The 22,606-nt window shown below is 44.2% G+C and overlaps 1 protein-coding gene across 1 annotated transcript in view; it reads left to right on the top strand.

The window, feature by feature from the left end:
* Window positions 1-733: 733 nt before the first annotated feature.
* Window positions 734-22,606, top strand: part of LOC132391074 (interleukin-5 receptor subunit alpha-like) — an 88,763-nt gene continuing 66,890 nt past the window's right edge. The window contains exons 1-2 of the mRNA XM_059963798.1: window positions 734-749; window positions 1,355-1,518. Of these exons, the coding sequence (XP_059819781.1) occupies window positions 1,511-1,518 (8 nt within the window). The 5' untranslated portion in view covers window positions 734-749; window positions 1,355-1,510. The remainder of the gene's footprint in view (window positions 750-1,354; window positions 1,519-22,606) is intronic.

A 22,606-nucleotide genomic window follows, 5' to 3' on the forward strand; every position in this document is an offset into this window, starting at 1 on the left:
TTCCTCATGGCTTGACAGTCTGACCATTCTCCCCTGACCTCTCGCATTTTCACCCACAGAACTGCTACTCACTGAATGTTTATTTTGTTTCTCGCTCCATGCTTTGTAAGCTCTAAAGACAGCAGTGCGTGAAAATCCCAGGAGATGGGCAGTTTCTGGGATACAGTACTCAAACTACCCTGTCTGGCACCAATAATCATCTCACAGTCAGAATCGGTCACCTTTCTTCCCCTTTCTGATGTTTGGTCTGAGCAACACCTGCACCTCCTGACCATGTCTGCATGCTTTTATGCACTGCTGCTGCCACATGGTTGGCTGATGTTATTTGCATTACGGAGCAGGTGTACGGACGCACCTAATAAAGAGATTGAGACAAGAGACTGCATATCCTGGAACCTGGACAACCAAGAAACTGCTACAGGAAGGGTTGAGCAGCATCTGTGAGAGGAAGCGAATTATCGATGTATCGATCTGAATACCCAGTTTGGACCCAAAACATCAACACCGTCTTTCTTCACCACCCCGCCTCCCACAGATGCCCCTCGACCCGCTGAATTCCCCCAGCAGATTCTTGGGTGGTCCGATATTTACATGGTTTGCTCTGTTAAATTCGGAACGGGATAGTGACGGAGCGGGAGATGGGTGGAGCCTGCTTCGAATAAAACCGAAGAACGTGCCTTCACGAGACTGGAACATAACAGTGCAGCGCCTCGGTGTCTCTGGGCAGCAATCCTGGGGAATCCCGCTAGGTGAGTTCTCAGCGGTCTACTACCCTGAGCGGTGGCAGTATGGTAGCCGAAAAGGTTTAGGCGAGGCGTGATCATTACTCTTTGAAAACGTTTATTCTTTATCAGTGAACACATTCGGTAACTTTCTTGTCAGGACACCTCTCATTCTATTGTAGCTTGGAGGTGACTTCTGTCTAAAATGAATAATTCTCACAGCTGGGTTATAGAGTGGACATTAGCTTGTAGGGTGCCCAGAATTAAGGGATATTTCTTACATATACATAATTAAGGGACAACATATATTCTGTATATGTTGTCCGACTCGACGGGTAACAACAGTCGATAGATTCTCAGGCACCCAAGCTCCGTTTTTGAGACCGAAGCACAGAATTCTCAACCAGAGAGCCGCTGTGTGATAGCAAGGAGGCGTGGAAAAACGGTAAATCTTGGAAATACTCTGAACGGTTGTTTCTCATTTGTGTTTGGGCAAAGTTTCTTTTTGAACATCAGGACAGGTTAGACATTATCCCGTGTTGTCGTGCTGCCGCGGACAGCTTACCTACAGTATTATCGTGGTATTTTCTTGTCGTGGACCCTTGATAATTGGTTCCTTCTCAATGTAACAGCGTCAGCACATGAGAACGCCTAACTGGCAGAAAGTACGTACAACTCCCAGAAGTGCGTGTCGAAAGTCAAGACGCATTAAGCTTGAAGTGATGACTGCACACGAATAGAGTACTCGCTAGGGTCTGCGGCTGCTGGAGTCCGGAGCCGCAAGCAAGATGTTGGAGTGAGTCAGCAAGTCAGGCAGCCACTGTAAAGGGGAACAGAGAAGTCTATGTTTGGGGTCTTCATTTAAACTGGACTGGATGGAAGTGGTGATTGACGTTGAAAATGCTTAGATGCATGTAGTATGAGGAGAGCCCGTACTCGCTGGAGCTTAGCAGAATGGAGGTTCTGAAGTTCGGAGGGAAATGATGATACCAGAGGTAAGCGGACAAGGCGAGAGAGGGAAATGGGAATGGGGAATAGTGAAGGAAGGGGCATTACCGCAAGTTCGAGAAGTCAATGTTCATGCCATCAGGTTGGAGGCTACCCAGACGGAATATATGGTGTTGCTCCTCCAGCTTAGGTGTGGCCTCATCACCACAGTAGAGAAAGCCATGGACTGACATGTCGGAATGGGAATAGGAAGTGGAATTAAAACGGGTGGCCATTGGGAGATCCCGCTTGTTCTGAAGCGGTCTCCCAATCTACATCGGGTGTCACCGATATACGGGAGGGCCTCACCGGAAGCACTGGATATAGTAGATGACCCCAAAAGACTCACAGGTGCAGTGTCGCCTCACCTGGAAGGACTGAGGCTCTGAATGGTAGTGAGGGAGGAGGTGTTGGGGCAGGTGTAGTACTTGTTCCACTTGCAAAGGTAATTGCCATGAGGGAGATCAGCGGGGAGGGACGAATGGACAAGGGATCCCTACGGAAGGTAGAAAGCGGGGTGGGGTGGGGGGGGTAGAAGAGAGGGAGGGAAAGATGTGCCTAGTGGTGGAATCCGGTTGGAGATGGCGGAAGTTAAGGAGAATGATGTGCTGGATGCGGAGACTGGTGGGGTGGAAGGTGAGGTGAGGACAAAGACGAACCCTATCTCCGGTGGGCAGATGTGCGCGAAATGGAAGCGATGCGGCTGAGGGCAGCGTTGATGGTGGAGGAAGGTTAGTCCCTTTCTGTGAAGGAAAGTGAGAACAAGTGCGGTGGAGACGGTGGGGAAGTCCATTTCTTATGGGCTAGAGCTGCTTTTCGGAGCAAGCAATCGGCTGTGGGGGATTTCCTCAGCAGATTGCCTGTTGCTCCAGACCCCAGCACCTGAAGTTTCTTCTATGTTTTCCAAGTGGTAGGTGGTGATGAGGTTAGTGTTACTCGCTTCAGTACTTGGACGCCAGCAATGTATTGTATGTTTTCAATGTAATGTGTGCAGAGGACGCAAGGCTGCGGGTGACTGAGCTACTGGGAATGCAGAGAGGTTCCTGTAGAATTGGGCGAGGGCAGTGAGTGGGCAGATGCAGCAGAATTTGAATAAACAGGATGTTATTTATCTGCCTTGACAGCAATAGCGAGAGCACAGGAGTGAATTGTGTTAGATATGGAAAGTAAATTGATATAATGTTTAATTATTGTCATATAAGACCATCAGAACCTAAGACATAGAAGCAAAATTAGACATTTCGCCCATCGATCTGCTCTGCTATTCCAACCACATTCAACCACATTCCATTCCCTTGCCTTCTTCCTTAACTATTGATGTCCTTGCTAATCAAGAACCTATCAACCTCCACTTTAAATATACTGAAAACTTGGACTCCATAACCAGCTGTGGCAATGAATTCCACAGATTCACCATCCTCTGGCTAAAGAAATTCCTCCTCATCTCTGTTCTAAAGGTTGCTTTTGTATTCTGAGTCTGTGCCCTCTAGTCCCAGACTCCACCACTATGGGAAACATCTTCTCCATCTCCCTGTATCCAGGCCTTTCAATATTTGATAGATTTCAGTGAGACCTCCACCCCCACCCCACCTCATTTTTCTAAACTCCAGCCGAGCCATCAAATGCTCATCGTATTTAACCCTTTTGTTCCCAGACTAATTCTCGTAATCCTCCTCTGGAGCCTTTCCAATGCCAATGCATCCTTTCTTAGATGAAGGGACCAAAGCTGCTCACAATACTTAATGGTTCCATGGTTCAGATTAACATTAGAGAATGCAACCTGAAATCCTTACTCTTCACTGACATCTGCGAAGCAGAAAAAAATCTCAAAGAACGAATGACAGAAAAATGTTCGAACCCTGAAGCCCCCCCATGCACAAGCTGCAGCAAAAGCATTAACCCTCCCCTTCCCTCCCACTTGCTCCAGCAAAAGCATCAACCTTCCCGCCCCCCACCGCCCACCATGCAAGCAACAGCAAGCCCCTAGAGACCAACATCTAGGGTCCATCAAAAACTGCTGTCCATCACAACAACATTAAACAGGCTTGCTCTCTCACTAATGAGAGAGAGAGAGATTACTTCTGCCACAGCAAGAGGGATCTGACAACAGCCTCACAATTCCACATGTACTGAGGTACAGTAAAAACCTTTGCCTTACATTCCATCCAGTCAATACCTTGAGGTAGTGCAAGGAACAAGCATCATCATAATTTAGATTATCTTAATTTTTAGATAATTCCTGATCCAGGATCTCAGCCTGAAACATCGACTGTTTATTCTTCTCAATACACACTGCTTGACCTGCTGAGTTCATTCAGCATTTTGTGTGTGTTATTGTACTAAGCTCTTTGGGCTTGTGTGGAGAACTGGAGAGTGTTGAGCTGTGAGGTTCTTAAGAACACCTGATTGTTGCTTGATGAGAGTTGTTAATCGTTTAGAGCTTCTTGTGTTTTCTCTCCAGTAATCTGCTTTTTATAATGTGGTCTCCTGTTGCTTGTGTGTGAGTGGGCATGTGGATTGCTGGGAAGAAGGAAAGCCAAATGTTTAGCTGTTGGTTTGTTTCTTGTTGTGTTCTGTGTTGTGGGTCAGAATGTGTGGCAACAATTAAGATCGCAAGATATAGGAGCAGATATTTTGCCTATCACGTCTACTCCGCCATTTCATCATGGCTGATCCATTTTCTCTTTCAGCCCCAACCTCCTGCCTTCTACCTGTATCCCTTCATGCCCTGACTAGTCAAGGATCTATCAATCTCTGTCTTAAATATACCCAATGACCTGGCCTCCACATTCACCTGTGCTAACAAATTCCACAGACTCTCTGGCTAAAGGAATTCCTCCTCATTTCTATTCTAAAAGGATGCCCCTCTATTCTGAGGCTGTGTCCTCTGGTCTTAGACTTTCCCATCATAAGAAGCATCCCGCCCATGACCAAGACTAACACTGTCAGGGGGACAACGTACAAATTCCTTCCAGGTAGTGCCGGCAGTTGAAGCTGGGTCTCCTGCACTGTAAGGCGTTGTGCTAACCAATACGCTACCATACTGTCCCACCTGCAGGCTGCTTCGGTTGCTTTGGTTGCTAACAATTACTGTATTTCACTATGTGTTGTGGTGCACATGAGGTAAGTAAATGAATCTGAATCTGAACACCATATTGCAGTTGCAGAAAGTGCAATGCAGACAGACAGCGAGATACAAATCCATGATGAGGTAGATTGTGAGATCAAGGGTCTGTCTTGTTGGACAAGAGCCCTGTACAATAGTTTTAAAAACAGCGGAATAGAAATTTGTCTTGACCTTGGCGGTATGTACTTTCAGTGGATGGGGTGGCCTTTAATTATGCTGGCTGCTTTACTGAGACAGTGAGATATGTAGAAAGCGTCCATGTTTTTAAATTAATTAATTAATTCACTTAGAGTCATGGAGTCATAGAAAATTACAGCACAGAAACATCCCTTTGGCCCATCTACTTTGCGCTGAGCCATTTAAACACCCTACTGTCATCTACCTGCACCGGGACCATAGCCCTCCATGTCCCTCCCATCTATATACCTATCTAACCATCTCTTAAAATTTGAAATTGAGCTCGCATGCACCACTTGTGCTAGCAGCTCGTTCCACACTCTCATGGTCCTCTGAGTGAAGAAGCTTTCCCTCATATCCTTAAACATTTCACCTTTCACCTTTAACCCATGACTTCTGGTTGCAGACCCACTCAACCTCAGTGGAAAAAGAGATACAGTGCGGAACAAGCCCTTCCGACCCAACAAGCCACACCACGTAGAAACCCCACCTATTTAACCCTCGCCTAATCACGGTACAATTTACAATGACCAATTTACCTTGTAACTGGTACGTCTTTGGAGCGTGGAAGGAAACCAGAAAGGAACATGTAGCCTTGTTACAGATGGCTTCAGAATTGAGCTCTGAACTCTGGCGATGGGCTGAGCTGGGTCCATACCAAGCTGTGGTGCATGCAGATAGGATGTTTTCTGTTACATAGCTATAAAAGGGTCAAGTTGCAACAAGATGTCGGTGTCCTTGAGAACGGGTCAATGAAAGTAACCATGCAGGTGTAGCAGGTAGTTGCACATCAAACGGTATGTTGGCTTTCATAGCAACAAGGTACAGGGAGGCTTTACTACAGGGCCTTGTGAGACCACCCTGGTAGCAATGTATACCATTTTGGTCTTACAGATGAGGAGGTCCCCCCGTCTGGGGCAATACAATAGCATAGCAATTTAGTGTCTGGCTTTAACAGTGCCAGCTGTAAGATGGGAATTCGATGCACACCACTGACTGTAAGGAGTTTGTACATTCCCTCCACAGCCATGTGAATTTCCTCTGGGGGTTCTGCTTTCCTCCCAAATTCCAAAGATGTATGGTCAGGGTTAGTGATTTGTGGGCATGCTAGGTTGGTGCCAAAGAAGTTTGAGAAGAGTTGGCATATCAAAAACACTCAAACTTCTACAGGTGTACCATGCAGAGCATTCTAACCGGCCTCATCACCGCCTGGTATGGAGGGAGGGGATGGTGGGGGCTACTGCACAGGATTGAAGTAAGCTGCAGAGAGTTGTAAACTAAGCCAGCTACGTCATGAGCACTAGCCCCATCGGTATCCAGGAGATCTTTAAGGAGCAATGCCTGAAATAGGTGGCATCCATCGGTAAGGATCCCATCACCCAGGTCACGCCTTGCTCTCATTGCGACCATTAGGAAGGAGGTACAGTAGTGTGAAGACACACACTCAATGATTCAGGAACAGTTTCTTCCACCCTGCCATCTGAGTTCTGAATGGATGTTGAACCCACGAACACTACCTCACGACTTTTTTATTTCTATTTTTGCACTACTTATTTTATATATATATATACTTACTGCAATCTACAGTTTTTTCTCTATTATTATATATTGCATGTACTGCTGCTGCAGAGTCAACAAATTCTTTGACATATTAAACCTGATTTGAAGCGTGCCGATACTTCTGGGTTGCCCGTTACAATCCTTGCTGAATTGATTTGATGGAAGCAATGCATTTCACTGTATGTTTTGACGTAGGTGTGACGAATAATCACCAAACGGATTTGTAAACGTATCCTGCTCCTGTGCGTCTGTTGCTTCTAGATCCTCCTTTTCGCTGCTTTCTCCAGAGGTCCGGTTGTCTATCAGTGGTTCTGCACGTATTGCCCTTCTCTAAGATGTCGCAGATAGCACAATGCTGTACAGCTTCAGCTGTAAGATTGAAGTTCAACTCCCACTGTTTCCTGTAAGGAGTTTGTAAGTTCTCTCCGTGACCATGTGGGTTTATTCCGGATTAGGGTTAATGAGCTATGTTGGCATTGAAAGCGTAGCAACACTATTGGGCTGCCCACCACAGTCTTCAATAATTTGCATAAATGCAAATGTTGCATTTTACTGTGTCTTGATCAGCATATGACAAATATACAGTACTATGTAAAAATCTTAGACATATTCATATAGCTACGATGCCTTGAACAGTACTGTAGTCATACAGCTACCACAAAAATCAAGAAATTTCATGACATATGTGAGTGAAGATGAACCTGATTTGGATCTCTATTGTGTATTGAGAGTGGGAAGGGGTAGGGAGAGGGAAATCATGTTTGGGAACAGGGGAAGAGAGGGGGGAGGGAATGACAAGCATCAGAAAGACATTCTGTAATGGTCAGTAAACCGATTGTATAGATCAAGCGACTTTGCCTGTAAAGATGTTTGGTGTCTCAGGGCTGAGTGTGTCTGCACTCAGGGTAAGTTGTTGATTGGAAAGCTCACTTTCCTGTAAGGCTGTCTCTCATTTTCTTTTAATTTCTATCTAGAATTAATAATCCTCATTAGATTATGGACTATAGTCTACGTTTGTCTTGGATTGATAGTGGCATTGGCTCTGTTATTGTCAAGTGTGCTTGAAGTGGTCTTCAGGAAGGTACAGGTTGACCCCTCTCTATTGCACATCAATGGCTATGCCATGGAGAGTGTGAGGAGCACAAATTTCCTGGTTGTGCACATAAATGGACGATCTAACCTGAACCCACAACACCTCATCACCAGTCAAGAAGGCACAGCAGCATCTATAATTTCTGAGGAGACTGAGGCATACACAACTCTCCATCCCATCCTAACGACCTTCTACAGGAGCATTAAAAGAAACCAAAATTCTTGACACATGTGAGTGATTATAAACCTGGTTCTGATGTGGGTCTCTGTTGTGAACTGAGAGCGGGATGGTGGCTTGGGGAAAGGAATCATGGTTGGGACAGGTTGTCATCATGATTACCCTTGAGAAAATACCTGATTCTTCAATGTGACTCCTGAAAGCCTCCAGGACAAAGGAGCTAGGAATGAATTGTTAAGCATCCTTTTCTAGCCATTGCAAGGATCTACACCAAAGTCAGAATGATTGTAGAATTGGTGGGAATGTTATGGATGATCCACCTACTCATTTTGTACTTACAGATGCTGGAAGTCACCAACTTTGAGGGTACTTTGAAACTCAGGGTTTCAAGTACTTTTTTTGAGACCTTTGACTCTTCTCTCCCTTCCCTTTCTTCTATGGCCTTCTGTCCTCTCCTACCAGATTCCTCCTTCTCCAACCCTCTTTCTCTTTCATTAGTTCACCCTCCCCTCCCCTGATTCCACCTATCACCTACTACCTTGTACGTCCTCCCCTCTGCCCACCTTCTCACTCTGACTTCTGATATCTTTTTTCCAGTCCTGAAGAAGGGTCTCAGCCTGAAACATTGACTGTTTACTCTTTTCCATAGATGCTGCCTGGCCTGCTGAGTTCCTCCAGCATTTTGTGTGCATTACTTTGATTTCCAGCAACTGCAGACTTTCTCTTGCTTGAGTCCTTTTTATTAGTTTGCCAAACAGATCGGAATTTATTTCCAATTGCTAATGATGGTGGTAGTGTTGAGCTGCCTTTTTGAAGCATTGCATTTCTTCTGGTAAGTATGTTCCTACTCTGCTGTTGTGTGGTGAGTTCTTGGATTTAGATTCAATAATATGGACAAGTATTCCCCAACCAGCAGTGCATGGCTTAGAGAAGGAACTGAAGGGGCTGGTGTTCTGAGGGAATTTAAATTAGGAAAATGACTTGGTAGAAAGGCGAGTCACCCAGTGGGTTTCCGTTACGACTAGCTGCTTTAACTTTGATTGGGCTTCGGTATATGTTGGCAAAATCGCATTAGAGAGGCAAGAAAGTGAAATATTGCACATAGCCAAAAACAGTATAAAAAACACCAGTGTGTGTTAATAATGCAATAAGGTACAAACATTGTAACTCTGGCAATTGTTTCATAAATTAGGTCATATTGTTTAATTTCTGATGTGTGTAAGATTTGCTGCATTTATCAATTTAGAATTCCAGTGTAGAATAAATGTATTCTGTTTGGAATTGTGCCACAGTGAAAATGAATCAGACCATGCTGGCCTATTCAACTTCCTTTGTCTCTGTCATAGGTTTGAAATTTTTCATGAATCTTTCCCAATTCCTTCGTGGCTCTGCTCATACTCCCTCCAGTGTGATGCAAATCACTGCTTGCTAATTAAGAAAAGTTTTTAATGTCCTCCTCTGATACTCTTTTCAAATATTTTTAAATCCTACTCATGAAATCACCAGACCTGTATCAACTCACTTACAACATCTACAAGGACTCCTGTCACCCAGGCCATGCTCTCTTCTTGCTGCTGCCATTGGGAAGGAGGTACAGGAACCTTTGGTCCCACATCACCAGGTTCAGGAACAGTTATTACCCTTACAACCATTAGGCTCCTGAACCAGTGTGGATAACTTCTCTCACCACAACACTGCCCTGATTCCACAAACTATGCACTCACTTTCAAGGACTCTACAAGGTCTGTTCTCAGTGTTATTTATTTATTTTGTATTTGCATGGTTTCTCTTCTTTTGCACATTGGTTGTCAGTTTTTGTTTTTTGTGTAGTTTTCCATTGATTCTATTTTATTTCTTTGTTCTACTATGAATGTCTGCACAAAATAAAAAGAATCTCAGGGCTGTATATAGTGAAATATACATACTTTGATAATAAATTTACTTTGAACTTTGAACTCCATTGATGATTCTTCATGCCCAATTCATAGTATATTTGGTAAAGTTTCTTTCTCTGCTTGTCTGAATTTGGATATTAACTGGATGGAAGTAAAATGGTTAAGGGAATGATGGTGTAATGCTTAAAATTTTGGGCACCTCAAAATTCTTCCTGTGGGAATAAATTTCGATCCAATCATATCCACTGCTGAATTTACATTCAATTAATTCAATAAATCTAGTAATAAGAAGCTGTGTCAAAATTCAAAGTAAGTTTATTATCAAAGTGTATATATGTCACCATGAGCTATGTTGAGACTCATTTTCTTCACACTAGAACAAAGAAATACAATAGAATTAATGAAAAACTACACACAGACTGGCAATCTATCAGTATGTAAAAGAAGACAAACTGTGAAAATATGCAAGTACAATAATTAAAACAAATAATGATAAATAAATAAACTATTTTAGGACGACATTATTACAGCTTAGGGCATCCGAATTTGTACAGTCTTGGCATCCTCTATCAGGGCATCCTCCCCATGCAATGTGTGGGTTTTCACTGGGTCCTCTGTGTTCTCCCACAGCCCAAAGTCATTCTGGGTTGGTTAATTGGTCATTATGAATTGTCCCATGACTAGGTTAAGGTTATGTTGGGTTTTTCGGGGTTACAGGGAGGTGCAGCTCAAAGGGCCGGAAGGGCCTATTCTATGCTGTATCTCTAAATTAAGTAAATAAATAAGTAATACTGAGAATTTGAGTTGGGAAGTCCTTGAAAGTGAGTCCAGAGACTGTATTCAGTGGTCAGTTCAGTGTTGAGGTGACTGAAGTTATCTGAAGCTATGATCCATGAAGGGATTGAGTTGTTCTAGTCATCCAGCTGGTTTACAAGTGCCCCAGAGGGGAGGAAATCTGCTGTGATCATCCTGTGTATCTCCAGCCAGTGTAAATCATCCATCTGTCCCTGTCTGAAATACACTGGAGGAGAAGCCGAGACTGGCCTGTCTTGAGCTGGTCTTGCCGGAAGTACCCGTGTGGTTTAAATTAATAAAAGCAGCTGCTTTCACAACACATACTGCTTACAGGAATTTGTGCAATTTCCAGAGTGACCTGCAGTATTACAGGATTTGGCCTCCACCCACCCTCAGTGGTAACGAATTTCACAGATTCCCCACCCTCTGGCTGAAGTAATTCCTCCTCGAGCATTCCTTTAGTCTGATGGCGCGTGCTCCGATTTCAGACTCTCCTACTAATGGAAACATCCTCTCTACGTCCACTCTGCCAGGCTTTCAGTGTTCAGGAGGTTTCAATGTGGTCCCACCCCTCAATCTTATAAACTTCATCAATTATAGGCCCAGGATATCAAATGCTCCTTATATTTTAAGCCCTTTACTCCTGGAATCATTCTTTTGAATACTCTCTGGACCCTCTCCAGAGACGGCGTATTTCCTTGGATACACAAACCCATATTTCTCATAATATTCCAAATGTAGTCTGACCAAAGCCTCAAATCTACATCCTGGATGTTATATTCCAGTCCTTTTGAAGTGAATGCTAACATTGCACTTGTCTCCTTTACTGCCAACTCATCCGGCAAATTAACCTTGGACTGGGACTCTCATGACTACTTGAATTTCTGATTTTTGAATTTTCAGGCCATGTAGAAAATAGTTTTCATTTTTATTCTTTAACCAAAGTGCATAACCCCACACTTCCTTGCTCACTCTGCCAACCTGTCTAGGTGCTTTGACAGACTCTGTCACACCACTGGGTCTTCCACCTATTTTTGTATCTTTTACAGCACTGGCCACAATGCCATCGCAAATTTAATGCATCAAGTGAAATGGTGAGGTCCTAACACTGAACCCTGTAGAACTCTAGACTAGACACCTAGGGGAGGAGTAGTCGGAGGTGGTGTGGTGAAGCCGGCGTCCGCGCTGGGTTGGGGGCTGACTCCTCCAGTGTTCGCCCTGTGGAAAACAAGCTGGATTGCGTTCATCTGTGGCTGCACTAGCTCATAACGAGGACTGCTGTGTGCGTGTTCCTGCGGACAACATTCCATGCACCATCAATATACAGGCCATAACACTCAGGGACGTGGACTATTTTTTTTGGTGACTGTATTTTTCTCCTATTGTAATTATTGTGGTGTGTGTGACTGTTAGTATTGTGTGTGACACCTTGGCTGTATTCATGTGTACGTCTGAATGACAATTAAGCTTGAACTTTAACTTGTAAATGTATTATTAAAGTATGTATATGTCACCAAGTACTACCCTGAGATTTATTTTCTTCCGGGCATTCACAGGGTAGTACGTGATGACATATAGAGTGTACTTTGATAATAAATTTATTTTGAGTTCCTCTATCATTGTGTGTATGTGTCTGTTGCTCTGGATTTCCAGCATCTGAAACATCTAGATGAAGGGTCTTAGCCCAAAACCATCTCTTGATTCCTCTCCATAGATGCTGACTGACCTTTTGAGATCCTCCAGCATTTTGTCTGTGGTGTTAATCAGCCGAAGGAACTCAGCAATCCCAACCTCACAATTTTTTCCAACTTCCCACCTTCCAACCCACAGCTTTTGATCCCCATTTCTGCTCCCTTTTCTCCCCTCCAGGTTTCATTTGCCTAAAACCCACATGCTTAACATACTGGGCCTCCTGTTCCTTCCCCGAATTGGTTTCATCTGTCCAGCATCCCTCCTGCATCTAGCTCCACCTATCATCTTCCATCGTCTGGCTCTACCTTCACCCTTTTCCTGATCCTGCCTAGCTCCATCTGCTTTATCTATCTCCTTATCTAAATCACCCTTTCACCCAGCAGCCCACCATCTGTTAACCCCATCCACTTACCTTCCTCCTGACTTCATCCCTCCATCATCACTCTCCTAATTTACTCATTCCCCTGCTTAGTGCTCCTTTTTACATCTTTATACTGGTCACCTCCCCTCTGCAGTCTCAGCTCTGATGCAACGTCTCAACCCAAAATGTTGACCATCCCTTTTTCCTCCACAGCTGTAGCTTGACCCTTTGAATTCCTCCAGCATGCTGTCTGTTGCCCTCCGATTACTTCATCTGCATTTTCCTCACATCATCTCTCCAGAGACTTATTGGCAGACCATTTAGGTCTACAACTGTGCGTTGAATGTTAAGAGAGCCAGTTTGGAACCCATTCATGTGTTCATCTTGGGGATTTCAACGTGGTTCAATTTACAACTCTCTTGTTTCCCCTCTGTGATTTAAAATGGAGCAAAACTGAGGATGTTCTACACTGTATCAGTAAGAACATAAGACAAAGGAGCAGAATTAGGCCATTTGATTGTGGCTGATGTATTATTCTTCTTAATCCCATTTTCACCACGTAACTTTTGACACCCTTACTGATCAAGAAACTACTAGCCTCTGCTTTAAATATACCCAATGACTTGATCTCCACAGACACCTGAGGCAATGATTTCCACAAATTCACCACTCACTGGCTAAAGAAATTCGTCCTCAACTCTGTTCTGTGCTTCTATTCTGAGGCTGTGCCATCTGGTCCTGGACTCCCCAATCTAGGAAACGTTCTCTCCACATCCGCTCTATCTCAGAGTTTAAATATTGGATAGGTTTCAATGATGTTCCCCCTGCCCCCATATTTTTCTAAACTTCAATGAGTACAGGCCAGAGCCATCCTCATTCCTGAAATCATTCTCATGAACTCTTCTGGCCCCACTTCAATGCCAGCATATCCTTTCTTAGCAAGAGGGACCCAAAAGAGCTTATGATACTACAAGTGTGATCTGACTAATGCCTTATAAAGCCTCAGCATAACATCTTTGCTTTTAAATTCTAATCCAATTGATTTAGCAGTTTGGCAGTATAATTAGCAGTTTGCAGATCCCAGCTGTAGCAGTTCTAACAATTGTGTTCTTAGTTTAATTGCTAAAGTACCACCCACAGACTGTCCGGTCCCACAGATTATAATGTGGTAAAAGGACAGGTTATTTTGTTACGGAGATGCAAGATGTTGGAATCTAGAGCAATACACAAAGTGCTGGAGGAACTCAACAGGTCAGGCAGCTTCCATGGTGGGAAATGAACAGTCAATACTTCAGGTTGAGACCCTTCATCTAGATTATTTACTTATTTATTGATTGAAATACAGTGTGGAACAGGCCCTTCTGCCCCTTTGAGCCATGCCACCCAACAACCCTGGATTTAACTGTAGCCTCCTCATGGAACAATTTACAATGACCAATTAATTTACCAATCCCAAAGTCTTTGGACTGTGGGACTGTGGGAGGAAACCAGCGGAAACTTCTTACAGCAGTGGGAGTTGATCTTCCTGTTTCCTCTGATTAATAGATAATACTAACCAGGACTGAGAAGAACATCTTTGTTCTCCTTTGAAAGTACTGCAAGATTTATTACGTCTGCCTGGGTAGAGAGAAGTGGTTTTGAATTCAAAGTAAAATTCAAAATACAATTTACTAGAAAAGTATGTATATATTACTATATGCTATCTCAAGATTCCTTTCCTGCGGCCATTTACATATAAAGAAGTATAATAGAATTTACGAAAAGCAGAACATGAACAAAGACTGCCAAACAACCAATGTGCAAACCAAGACAAATTGTGCAAATAAAATAAATAATACTGAGAACTTGAGATGTAAGAGAGTGAGTTCAAAGCCTGATGATTGTAGAGTAATAACTTCCTGAACCTGGTGGCTCCTGTACCTTCTTCCTGATGGCAACAGCAAGAAGAGAGCATAGCCTGGATGGTTGGAGTCCCAGATGAACATTAACCATTAGGTGAACATCAATCAGAATCAAATTTAATATCACCGGCATATATCGTGAAATTTTGTTAACTTTACATCAGCAGTACAATTAAATACATGATAAATAAATATAGAGGAAAAAAATGAGTTACATTAAATATATACATGTCTATTAAGTGGTTAAGCTAAAGTAAGTAGTGCAAAAAATAGAAATTAGAAAATAGTGAGGTAGTGTTCATGGCTAAGGGGGAAGAAGCTGTTCTTGAATCACTAAGAGTGTGCCTTCAGGCTTCTGAACCTCTTTCCCAATGGTAACAGTGGGAAGAGGGTATGTTCTGGGTGGTGGGGATGCTTAATGAAGCAAACTGCCTTCCCTAGGCATTGTACCTTGCTGATATCTTGGATACTGTGGAGGCTGGTACCCATGATGGAGCTGACGAATTTTACAAGTTTCTGCAACTTAATTCAATCTTGTGCAGTAGCCAACCCCCCCCCCCACCCCCTCCCCCATACCAGAAAGTGAAGCAGCCAGTCAGAATGCTCACCATGGTACATTTGTAGAAGTTTTCGAGTATTTTAGTTAACAAACCAAATCTCCTCAGATTCCAAATGAAATGTAGTGCCGTCTTGCCTTCTTCTTCACTGCGTCGATACGTTGCATCCAGGTTAGTCCTCAGGGATATTGCCACCTAGGAACATGAAATGATTCACTCTCTCCATGACTGATCCCTCTATGAGGATTGGTTTGTGCATTCCCCGTTTTACCCTTCCTAAAGCACACATCTACACTAATCCCACACTGGTTCCATTTGATTCTCCCATCAACCTCCCCCTGATTTGATCACCAGGAATGTTTGAAAGGGGCCAGTTAATTTACTAAATCACTAGCCATTGTAATAACAGAAAAAAATGGAGCACCTGAGCAAAATCAGTATTAATAACATTGCAAACATGAGTTGTAGTGTTTTGAAAGAGAGTCCATTGGTTGTGGAATCAGTTCAGTTTTGAGGTGAGCCAAGTCATCCACGCTGGTTCAAGAGGCTAATAGTTGTAGCATGATAAATGTCCCTGAATCTGGTGGTGTGATCTGTTCAAACAATGCTGTCCTTGACTGTGGCACCTCTGAGGTACAGAAGCCAAAAGCTGGCCCTAAATCTGGCCTCATGTCCCTGGAGTAAGACTTGAAGTCTGAACCAGAGATGAGAATGCAGTCGACTGAACCACAGCTTCAGGTCAGAAAGCAGGTGCACATCTAATAGGCAAATCTTTATGGTTCATAATCCCTTGGGCCAATTGTTGCAGAAGGAGTTTGATTTGGTTCAAGCGAAGTTCACTTCATGCTCCTGGTCTCTTTGCCCCAGCTGAACTTCCCGTCAGGGTAGATACAAGAGCTTTCCTTGAGATAAACGGCAGTTAGCACTCCTCCTCAGCTCTGTAGGGAATAATTCCATGGATTCAGCACTTAGGAAATCCAACCCAGTGGTCTTGACCCAACACGTAGCTGGCAGTGGAGTCAGCTGCACTTAACCCTATTCTGGAAAGCTGCAGCTTCAGTCTCTTTAATTCTCTTCTCTTCAGGAAAGATGTAAATTTTTATGTGCTTCTCCTTCCCATTCCCCATCTCCAATCCTCCTCAGGTTCTCTGGGGCCACGGGAGACAGACAAGTGGGTCACAGTCAGGATGGGGAAGGGGAAGAGTCAGGTACTAGAGAGTACCCCTTGACAATAAGTACTCCTGTTTGAGTACCGTTGGGGGGGAGGGAACGGCCTACCCGGGGGAAGCAACATTGGCTGTGCCTCTGGCACAGATTCTGTCCCTGTGGCTCAGAAGGGTAGGGAAGGGAAGAGGAAGGCAGTAGTGACAGGGGACTCTATAGTTAGGGGGTCAGGCAGGCAATTCTGTGGATGCAGGAAAGAAACTCAGATGGTAGTTTGCCTCCCAGGTGCCAGGGTCCGGGATGTTTTGGATCACGTCCAAGATAACTTGCAGTGTGACGGAGAACAGCCAGAGGTCATGGTACATACTGGTACCAATGACATAGGCAGGAAAAGGGAAGAGGTCCTGAAAAAAGTGTACAGGGAGTTAGGAAGGAAGTTGAAAAGCAGGGCCTTAAAGGTAGTAATCTCAGGATTACTGCCTGTGCCACAAAACAGTGAGAATAGGAATAGAATGAGGTGGAGGATAAATGCGTGGCTGAGGGATTGGAGCAGGGGGCAAGGATTCAGATTTCTGGATCATTGGGACCTCTTCTGGGGCAGGTGTGACCTGTGCAAAAAGGACGGGTTGGACTCGAATCCCAGAGGGACCAATATCCTGGTGGGGAGGTTTGCTAAGGCTACTGGGGAGAGTTTAAACTAGAATTGTTGGGGGGTGGAGACTGAACTGAAGAGACTGGGGAAGAGGTGGCTGGCTCACAAATAGAGAAAGCTTGGGGACAGTGCGGGAAGGAGGATAGGCAGGTGATAGAGAAGGGACGCACTCAGACCGAAGGTTTGAGGCATCTATTTTAACGTAAGGAGTGTTGTCAACAAAGCGGATGAGCTTAGAGTGTGGATCGGTACTTGATGTGGTGGCCTTTACAGAGACTTGGATGGCTCAGAGACAGGAATGGTTACTTCAAAGACCGGGTTTTAGATGTTTCAGAAAGGACAAGGAGGGAGGCAAAAGAGGTGGGGGCGTGGCACTGTTGATCAGAGATAGTGTCACGGCTGCAGAAAAGGTGGACGTCGTGGAGGGATTGTCTACAGTCTCTGTGTGTGGAGGTTAGGAATGGGAAGGGGTCAATAACTCTACTGGGTGTTTGTTATAGGCCGCCCAATAGTAACAGGGATATCGAGGAGCGGATATGGAAACAGATCCTGGAAAGGTGTAATAATAAGAGAGTTGTTGTGATGGGAGATTTTAATTTCCCAAATTTCGATTGGCATCTCCCTAGAGCAAGGGGTTTAGATGGGGTGGAGTTTGTTAGGTGCGTGCAGGAAGATTTCTTGACACAAGATGTAGATAAGCCTACAGAAGGAGAGGCTATACTTGATTTTGTATTGGGAAATGAACCTGGTCAGGTGTCAGATCTCTCAGTGGGAGAGCATTTTGGAGATACGTAGTTATCATAATTCTATCTCCTTTACAATAGCATTGGAGAGAGATAGGAACAGACAAGTTAGAAAAGTATTTATTTGGAGTAAGGGGAATTATGAGGCTATCAGGCAGGAAATTGGAAGCTTAAATTGGAAACGTGTTCTCAGGGAAAAGTATAGAAGAAATGTGGCAAATGTTCAGGGGATATTTGTGTGGAGTTCTGCATAGGTACGTTCCAATGAGACAGGGAATTTATGGTAGGGTATAGGAACTGTGGTGTACAAAGGCTATAATAAATCTAGTCAAGAAGAAAAGAAAAGCTTACAAAAGGTTCAGAGAGCTAGGTAACGTTAGAGACCTAGAAGATTATAAGGCTAATAGGAAGGAGCTTAAGAAGGAAATTAGGAAAGCCAGAAGGGGCCATGAGAAGGCCTTGCCATGCAGGATTAGGGAAAACCCCAACGCATTCTATAAGTATGTGAAGAGCAAGAGGATAAGACATGAAAGAATAGGACCTATCAAGTGTGACAGTGGGAAAGTGTGTATGGAACCAGAGGAAATAGCAGAGGTATTTAATGAATACTTTACTGCAGTAATCACTATGGAAAACGATTTTGGTGATTGTAGTGATGACTTGCAGCAGACTGAAAAGCTTGAGCATGTAGATATTAAGAAAGAGGATGTGCTGGAGCTTTTGGAAAGCATCAAGTCGGATATGTTGCTGGGACTGGATGAGATGTTCCTCAGGCTACTGTGCGAGGTGAGGGAGGAGATTGCTGAGCTTCTGGCAATGATCTTTGCAACATCAATGGGGACAGGAGAGGTTCCAGAGGATTGGAGGGTTGCAGATGTTGTTCTTTTATTCAAGAAAGGGAAAAGAGATAGCCCAGGAAATTATAGACCAGTGAGTCTTACCTCAGTGGTTGGTAAGTTGATGGAGAAGATCCTGAGGGGCAGGATCTATGAACATTTGGAGAGGTATAATATGATTAGGAATACTCAGCATGGTTTTGTCAAGGGCAGGTCGTGCCTTACGAGCCTGATTGAATTTTTTGAGGATGTGACTAAATACATTGATAAAGGAAGAGCAGTAGATGTAGTGTATATGGATTTCAGCAAGGTAGGTGATAAGGTACCCCATGCAAGGCTTATTGAGAAAGTAAGGTGGCATGGGATCCAAGGGTATATTGCTTTGTGGATCCAGAACTGGCTTGCCCACAGAAGGCAAAGAGTGGTTGTAGATGGGTTATATTCTGCATGGGGGTCGGTCAGCAGTGGAGTGCCTCAGGGATCTGTTCTGGGACCCTTACTCTTCATGATTTTTATAAATGACTTGGATGAGGAAGTGGAGGGATGGGTTAGTAAGTTTGCTGATGACACAAAGTTTGGGGGTGTTGTGGATATGTGGAGGGCTGTCAGAGGTTACAATGAGACATTGATAGGATGCAAAACTGGGCTGAGAAGTGGCAAATGGATTTCAACCCAGATAAGTGTGAGGTGGTTCATTTTGGTAGGTAGGTCAAATATGATGGCAGAAAATAGCATTAATGGTAAGATTCTTGGCAGTGTGGATCAGAGGGATCTTGGGGTCCGAGTCCATAGGACACACAAAGCTGCTGCACAGGTTGACTCTGTGGCTAAGAGGCATACGGTGCATTAGCCTTCATCAATCGTGGGATTGGATTTAAGAGCCGAGAGGTAATGTTGCAGCTATATTGGACCCTGATCAGACCCCACTTGGAGTACTGTGCTCAGTTTATGTCGCCTCACTACAGGAACAACATGGAAACCATAGAAAGGGTGCAGAGGAGATTTACAAGGATGTTGCCTGGACTGGGGAGCATGCCTTATGTAGGTTGAGGGAACTCGGCCTTTTCTCCTTGGAGCGACGGAGGATGAGAGATGACCTGATAGAATTGTGCAAGATGATGAGAGGCATTGATCATGTGGATAGTCAGAGGCTTTACCCAGGGCTGAAATGGTTGCCACAAGAGGACACAGGTTTAAGATGCTGGGGAGTAGGTACAGAGGAGATATCAGGGGTAAGTTTTTTACTCAGAGAGTGGTGAGTGCGTGGAATGGGCTGCTGGCAACGGTGGTGGAGGTGGATACGATAGGGTCTTTTAAGAGACTTTTGGGTAGGTACATGGAGCTTAAAAAAATTGTGGGCTATGGGTAGACCTAGTAATTTCTAAGCTAGGGACATGTTTGGCACAACTTTGTGGGCCGGAGGAGCTGTACTGTGTTGTAGGCTTTCTGTGTTTCTATGTTTCCCATTTTTTGCTGCTTTTCAATCCTCCTCTTCCGTCTTTTCTCCCTCACCCAGCACACAAACAGGTTTCTCTCTCTCATCAGTGCCACCTAGACCTTCTTCCTATATCTGGATCTGGTTCCTTCTGCCATTCACCTCTTCGCTAATGATTCCTATTCTCACCTTCTTTGCCTTTCAGATGGCAGCCCATTGTGCTTCTACTCACCTCCCTCCACCTTCACTCAGCCCTTTCTCCACCTTGCTCCAATGCTTTATTTCTCCTGTGTTTCTTTCAGTCTGCTTCCACCTTCCACTCTCCTCTAACTCTATCTCCAGCCTGATCCAACAAGCCTGTCATTGTACACCGTTCCAATCACCTTCTCCTGGTCTTCCCGCTCCCCCTCTCCTCTTTATTCTGGCCGCTCTCCACTCTCCGTCCTGGTGCAGGATCAGGGCCCAAGCTGTAGACATTTCCTTTCTTCCCACAGATACCATCTGACATTCTGAGTTCTTCCAGCAGATTATTTGTTGCTCCAGATTTCAGCATTGTGTCTCTGAGACATTAAATTCTTATTGATGACTATTTCCTTACAAACTGGAGCTCATATTTAAATTCTGCACAGCTGGAAGGACCATCATTTATTGCCTATAACTAATTACCCCTTAGTAGGTGAGAGTGAGTCAACCTCTTGAACCACTTCAGTTCTTCTGCTGAAAATCTTTCTATTGTAGCCTACTGGGTTGCTACGGTAATGTAGCATAGCAGTTAACTCAGTGTGTTGGAGTTCAGTGTTCAGTTCTGGCGTCCTCTGTAAGAAAGTTTGTGCATTCTTCCCATGTGCATGTGGGTTTCCTCCTGGTGCTTTGGTTTCCACCCACGGTCCAAAGCCATCTCGGTTAATAGGTTAATTGGTCTCTGTAGATTGTTTTGTGATTAGGCTAGAGTTAAATCAGTGCATTGCTAGGTGGTGTAGCTCAGTGGGCTGGAAGGGCCCGTTTATTTCTCTAAAATAAATAAAATATAAAATAAATAAAAATATCATGCCGTTGGGGAGAGCACTCCCCGATTTAGACCTGGTGAAAATGAAGGCACAGTGATAAGTTTCTCTCAAGTATGTCAGCACAGGTAGACAGGGTGGTGAGGAAGGCCCTTGATATATTTGCCTTCATTGCGATGGCGAGGTGGAGATATGTCTGCACCAAAGGAGGTACAAAACGTTGCTTCCTTCCACTCGCCTGCAGGTCACCCTTGGGTAAGGTGTAGCACCTGCTTAGCTCCCCATCCTCCCCACCCCCCCCCCACTGATCAGGGTCACATGAAGCCATGGGAGCGGGAGGTGGATGGTCATGTGAGCAGCTGGACCATATCACAAGTTCTGGATATGCGACCACTGACACCAGACAGACAATCTCTGAAGAGTATTGATTACGGCTGGGGTCACCTGTCTTGTAAAGACACTGCCCTGAAGAAATCAATTCTGTTGGAAAAATTTGCCAAATACAATCATGGCCACCATGATTACCTACATCATACAATACAGCACATAATGATGATGCCTGTATTGATCAGGATGTTGAGTGCAGGAGTAGGGATGTCATGCTATAACGGTATAAGACCACAAGCTGTTCTTGTTGCCCTGCTTTAAGAAGGATGTTATTAAACTAATTTATTCATTATGTGCATGTTGAGGTCACAAGACTACGGCACATGATGATGCAACAGAATTCAGCCCTGACCTCCAGTGGTGTCAGTATGGAGTTTAGACAGTATTTCTGTGATTCTGTTGGTTTTGTTACACAACCCATGGACATCATGGTCTAACTGGGTTAATTGGCCACTGTAAATTACTCCTTGGGAGTTAAAGGGGAGGTGATGGGCATGTGTGAGGGATATTCCCTGTAACTCATAAGGAGCATACATCCCTCTGTTATAGGGCTAAAGGAAAAAAAGAAGAGGAGAAATGTGAATAATTGGATTTCTTTCCTGGAAGCTGGCATAGACCTACTGGACCAAATGACCTCTGTTTTTTTCATCATTATGTGCATAAGAGCTAAAAAGGAGACCTGATCATGTTAACCTGACTGGGGTAAAGGAATTTATAAGACTCACAAATCATCGACAGAAATTCTGCAGATGCAGGAAATCCAATGCCACACACACACACACACACACACACACACACACACACACACACACACACACACACACACACACACACACACACACACACACACACTAACACACACACACACACAGTGCTGGAGGGACTCCGCAGATCAGACAGCATTAATGGAAATGAACAAACAGTCGATGTTTCGGGCTGAGCCTTTTTCAGGACTAGAAAGTAAGGGGGAAGACACCAGAATAAAAAAGGAGGAGCGGGGCGAGGGGAGGGAGGTTAGTTGGAAGGTGATCGGTGAAGCCAGGTGGGTGGGGAAGATCAAGTGCTGGAGATGAAGGAATATAATAGGAAAGGAGAGTGGACCATAGGAGGAATGGAAGAAGAAGGGGCCCCGGGGGAAGTGATAGACAGATGAGACTGGAATATTTTTTAAATGATGAAAGGGTTAAAGGCACTAGTGTGTTTTCAAAATGTCCTAAGTGATCTTGCACATGAATCACTGTAAATTAATGTGTAGTAGACACATCAGATATCAGACATTCAATACAGGGTCTTCACATCTTTCCTCAATGTGACACTCTTCAGCACAGCACTTCAGTTGTG

The sequence above is a fragment of the Hypanus sabinus genome, chromosome 3, assembly GCF_030144855.1.
Source record: "Hypanus sabinus isolate sHypSab1 chromosome 3, sHypSab1.hap1, whole genome shotgun sequence".
Taxonomy (NCBI): Eukaryota; Metazoa; Chordata; class Chondrichthyes; order Myliobatiformes; family Dasyatidae; genus Hypanus; species Hypanus sabinus.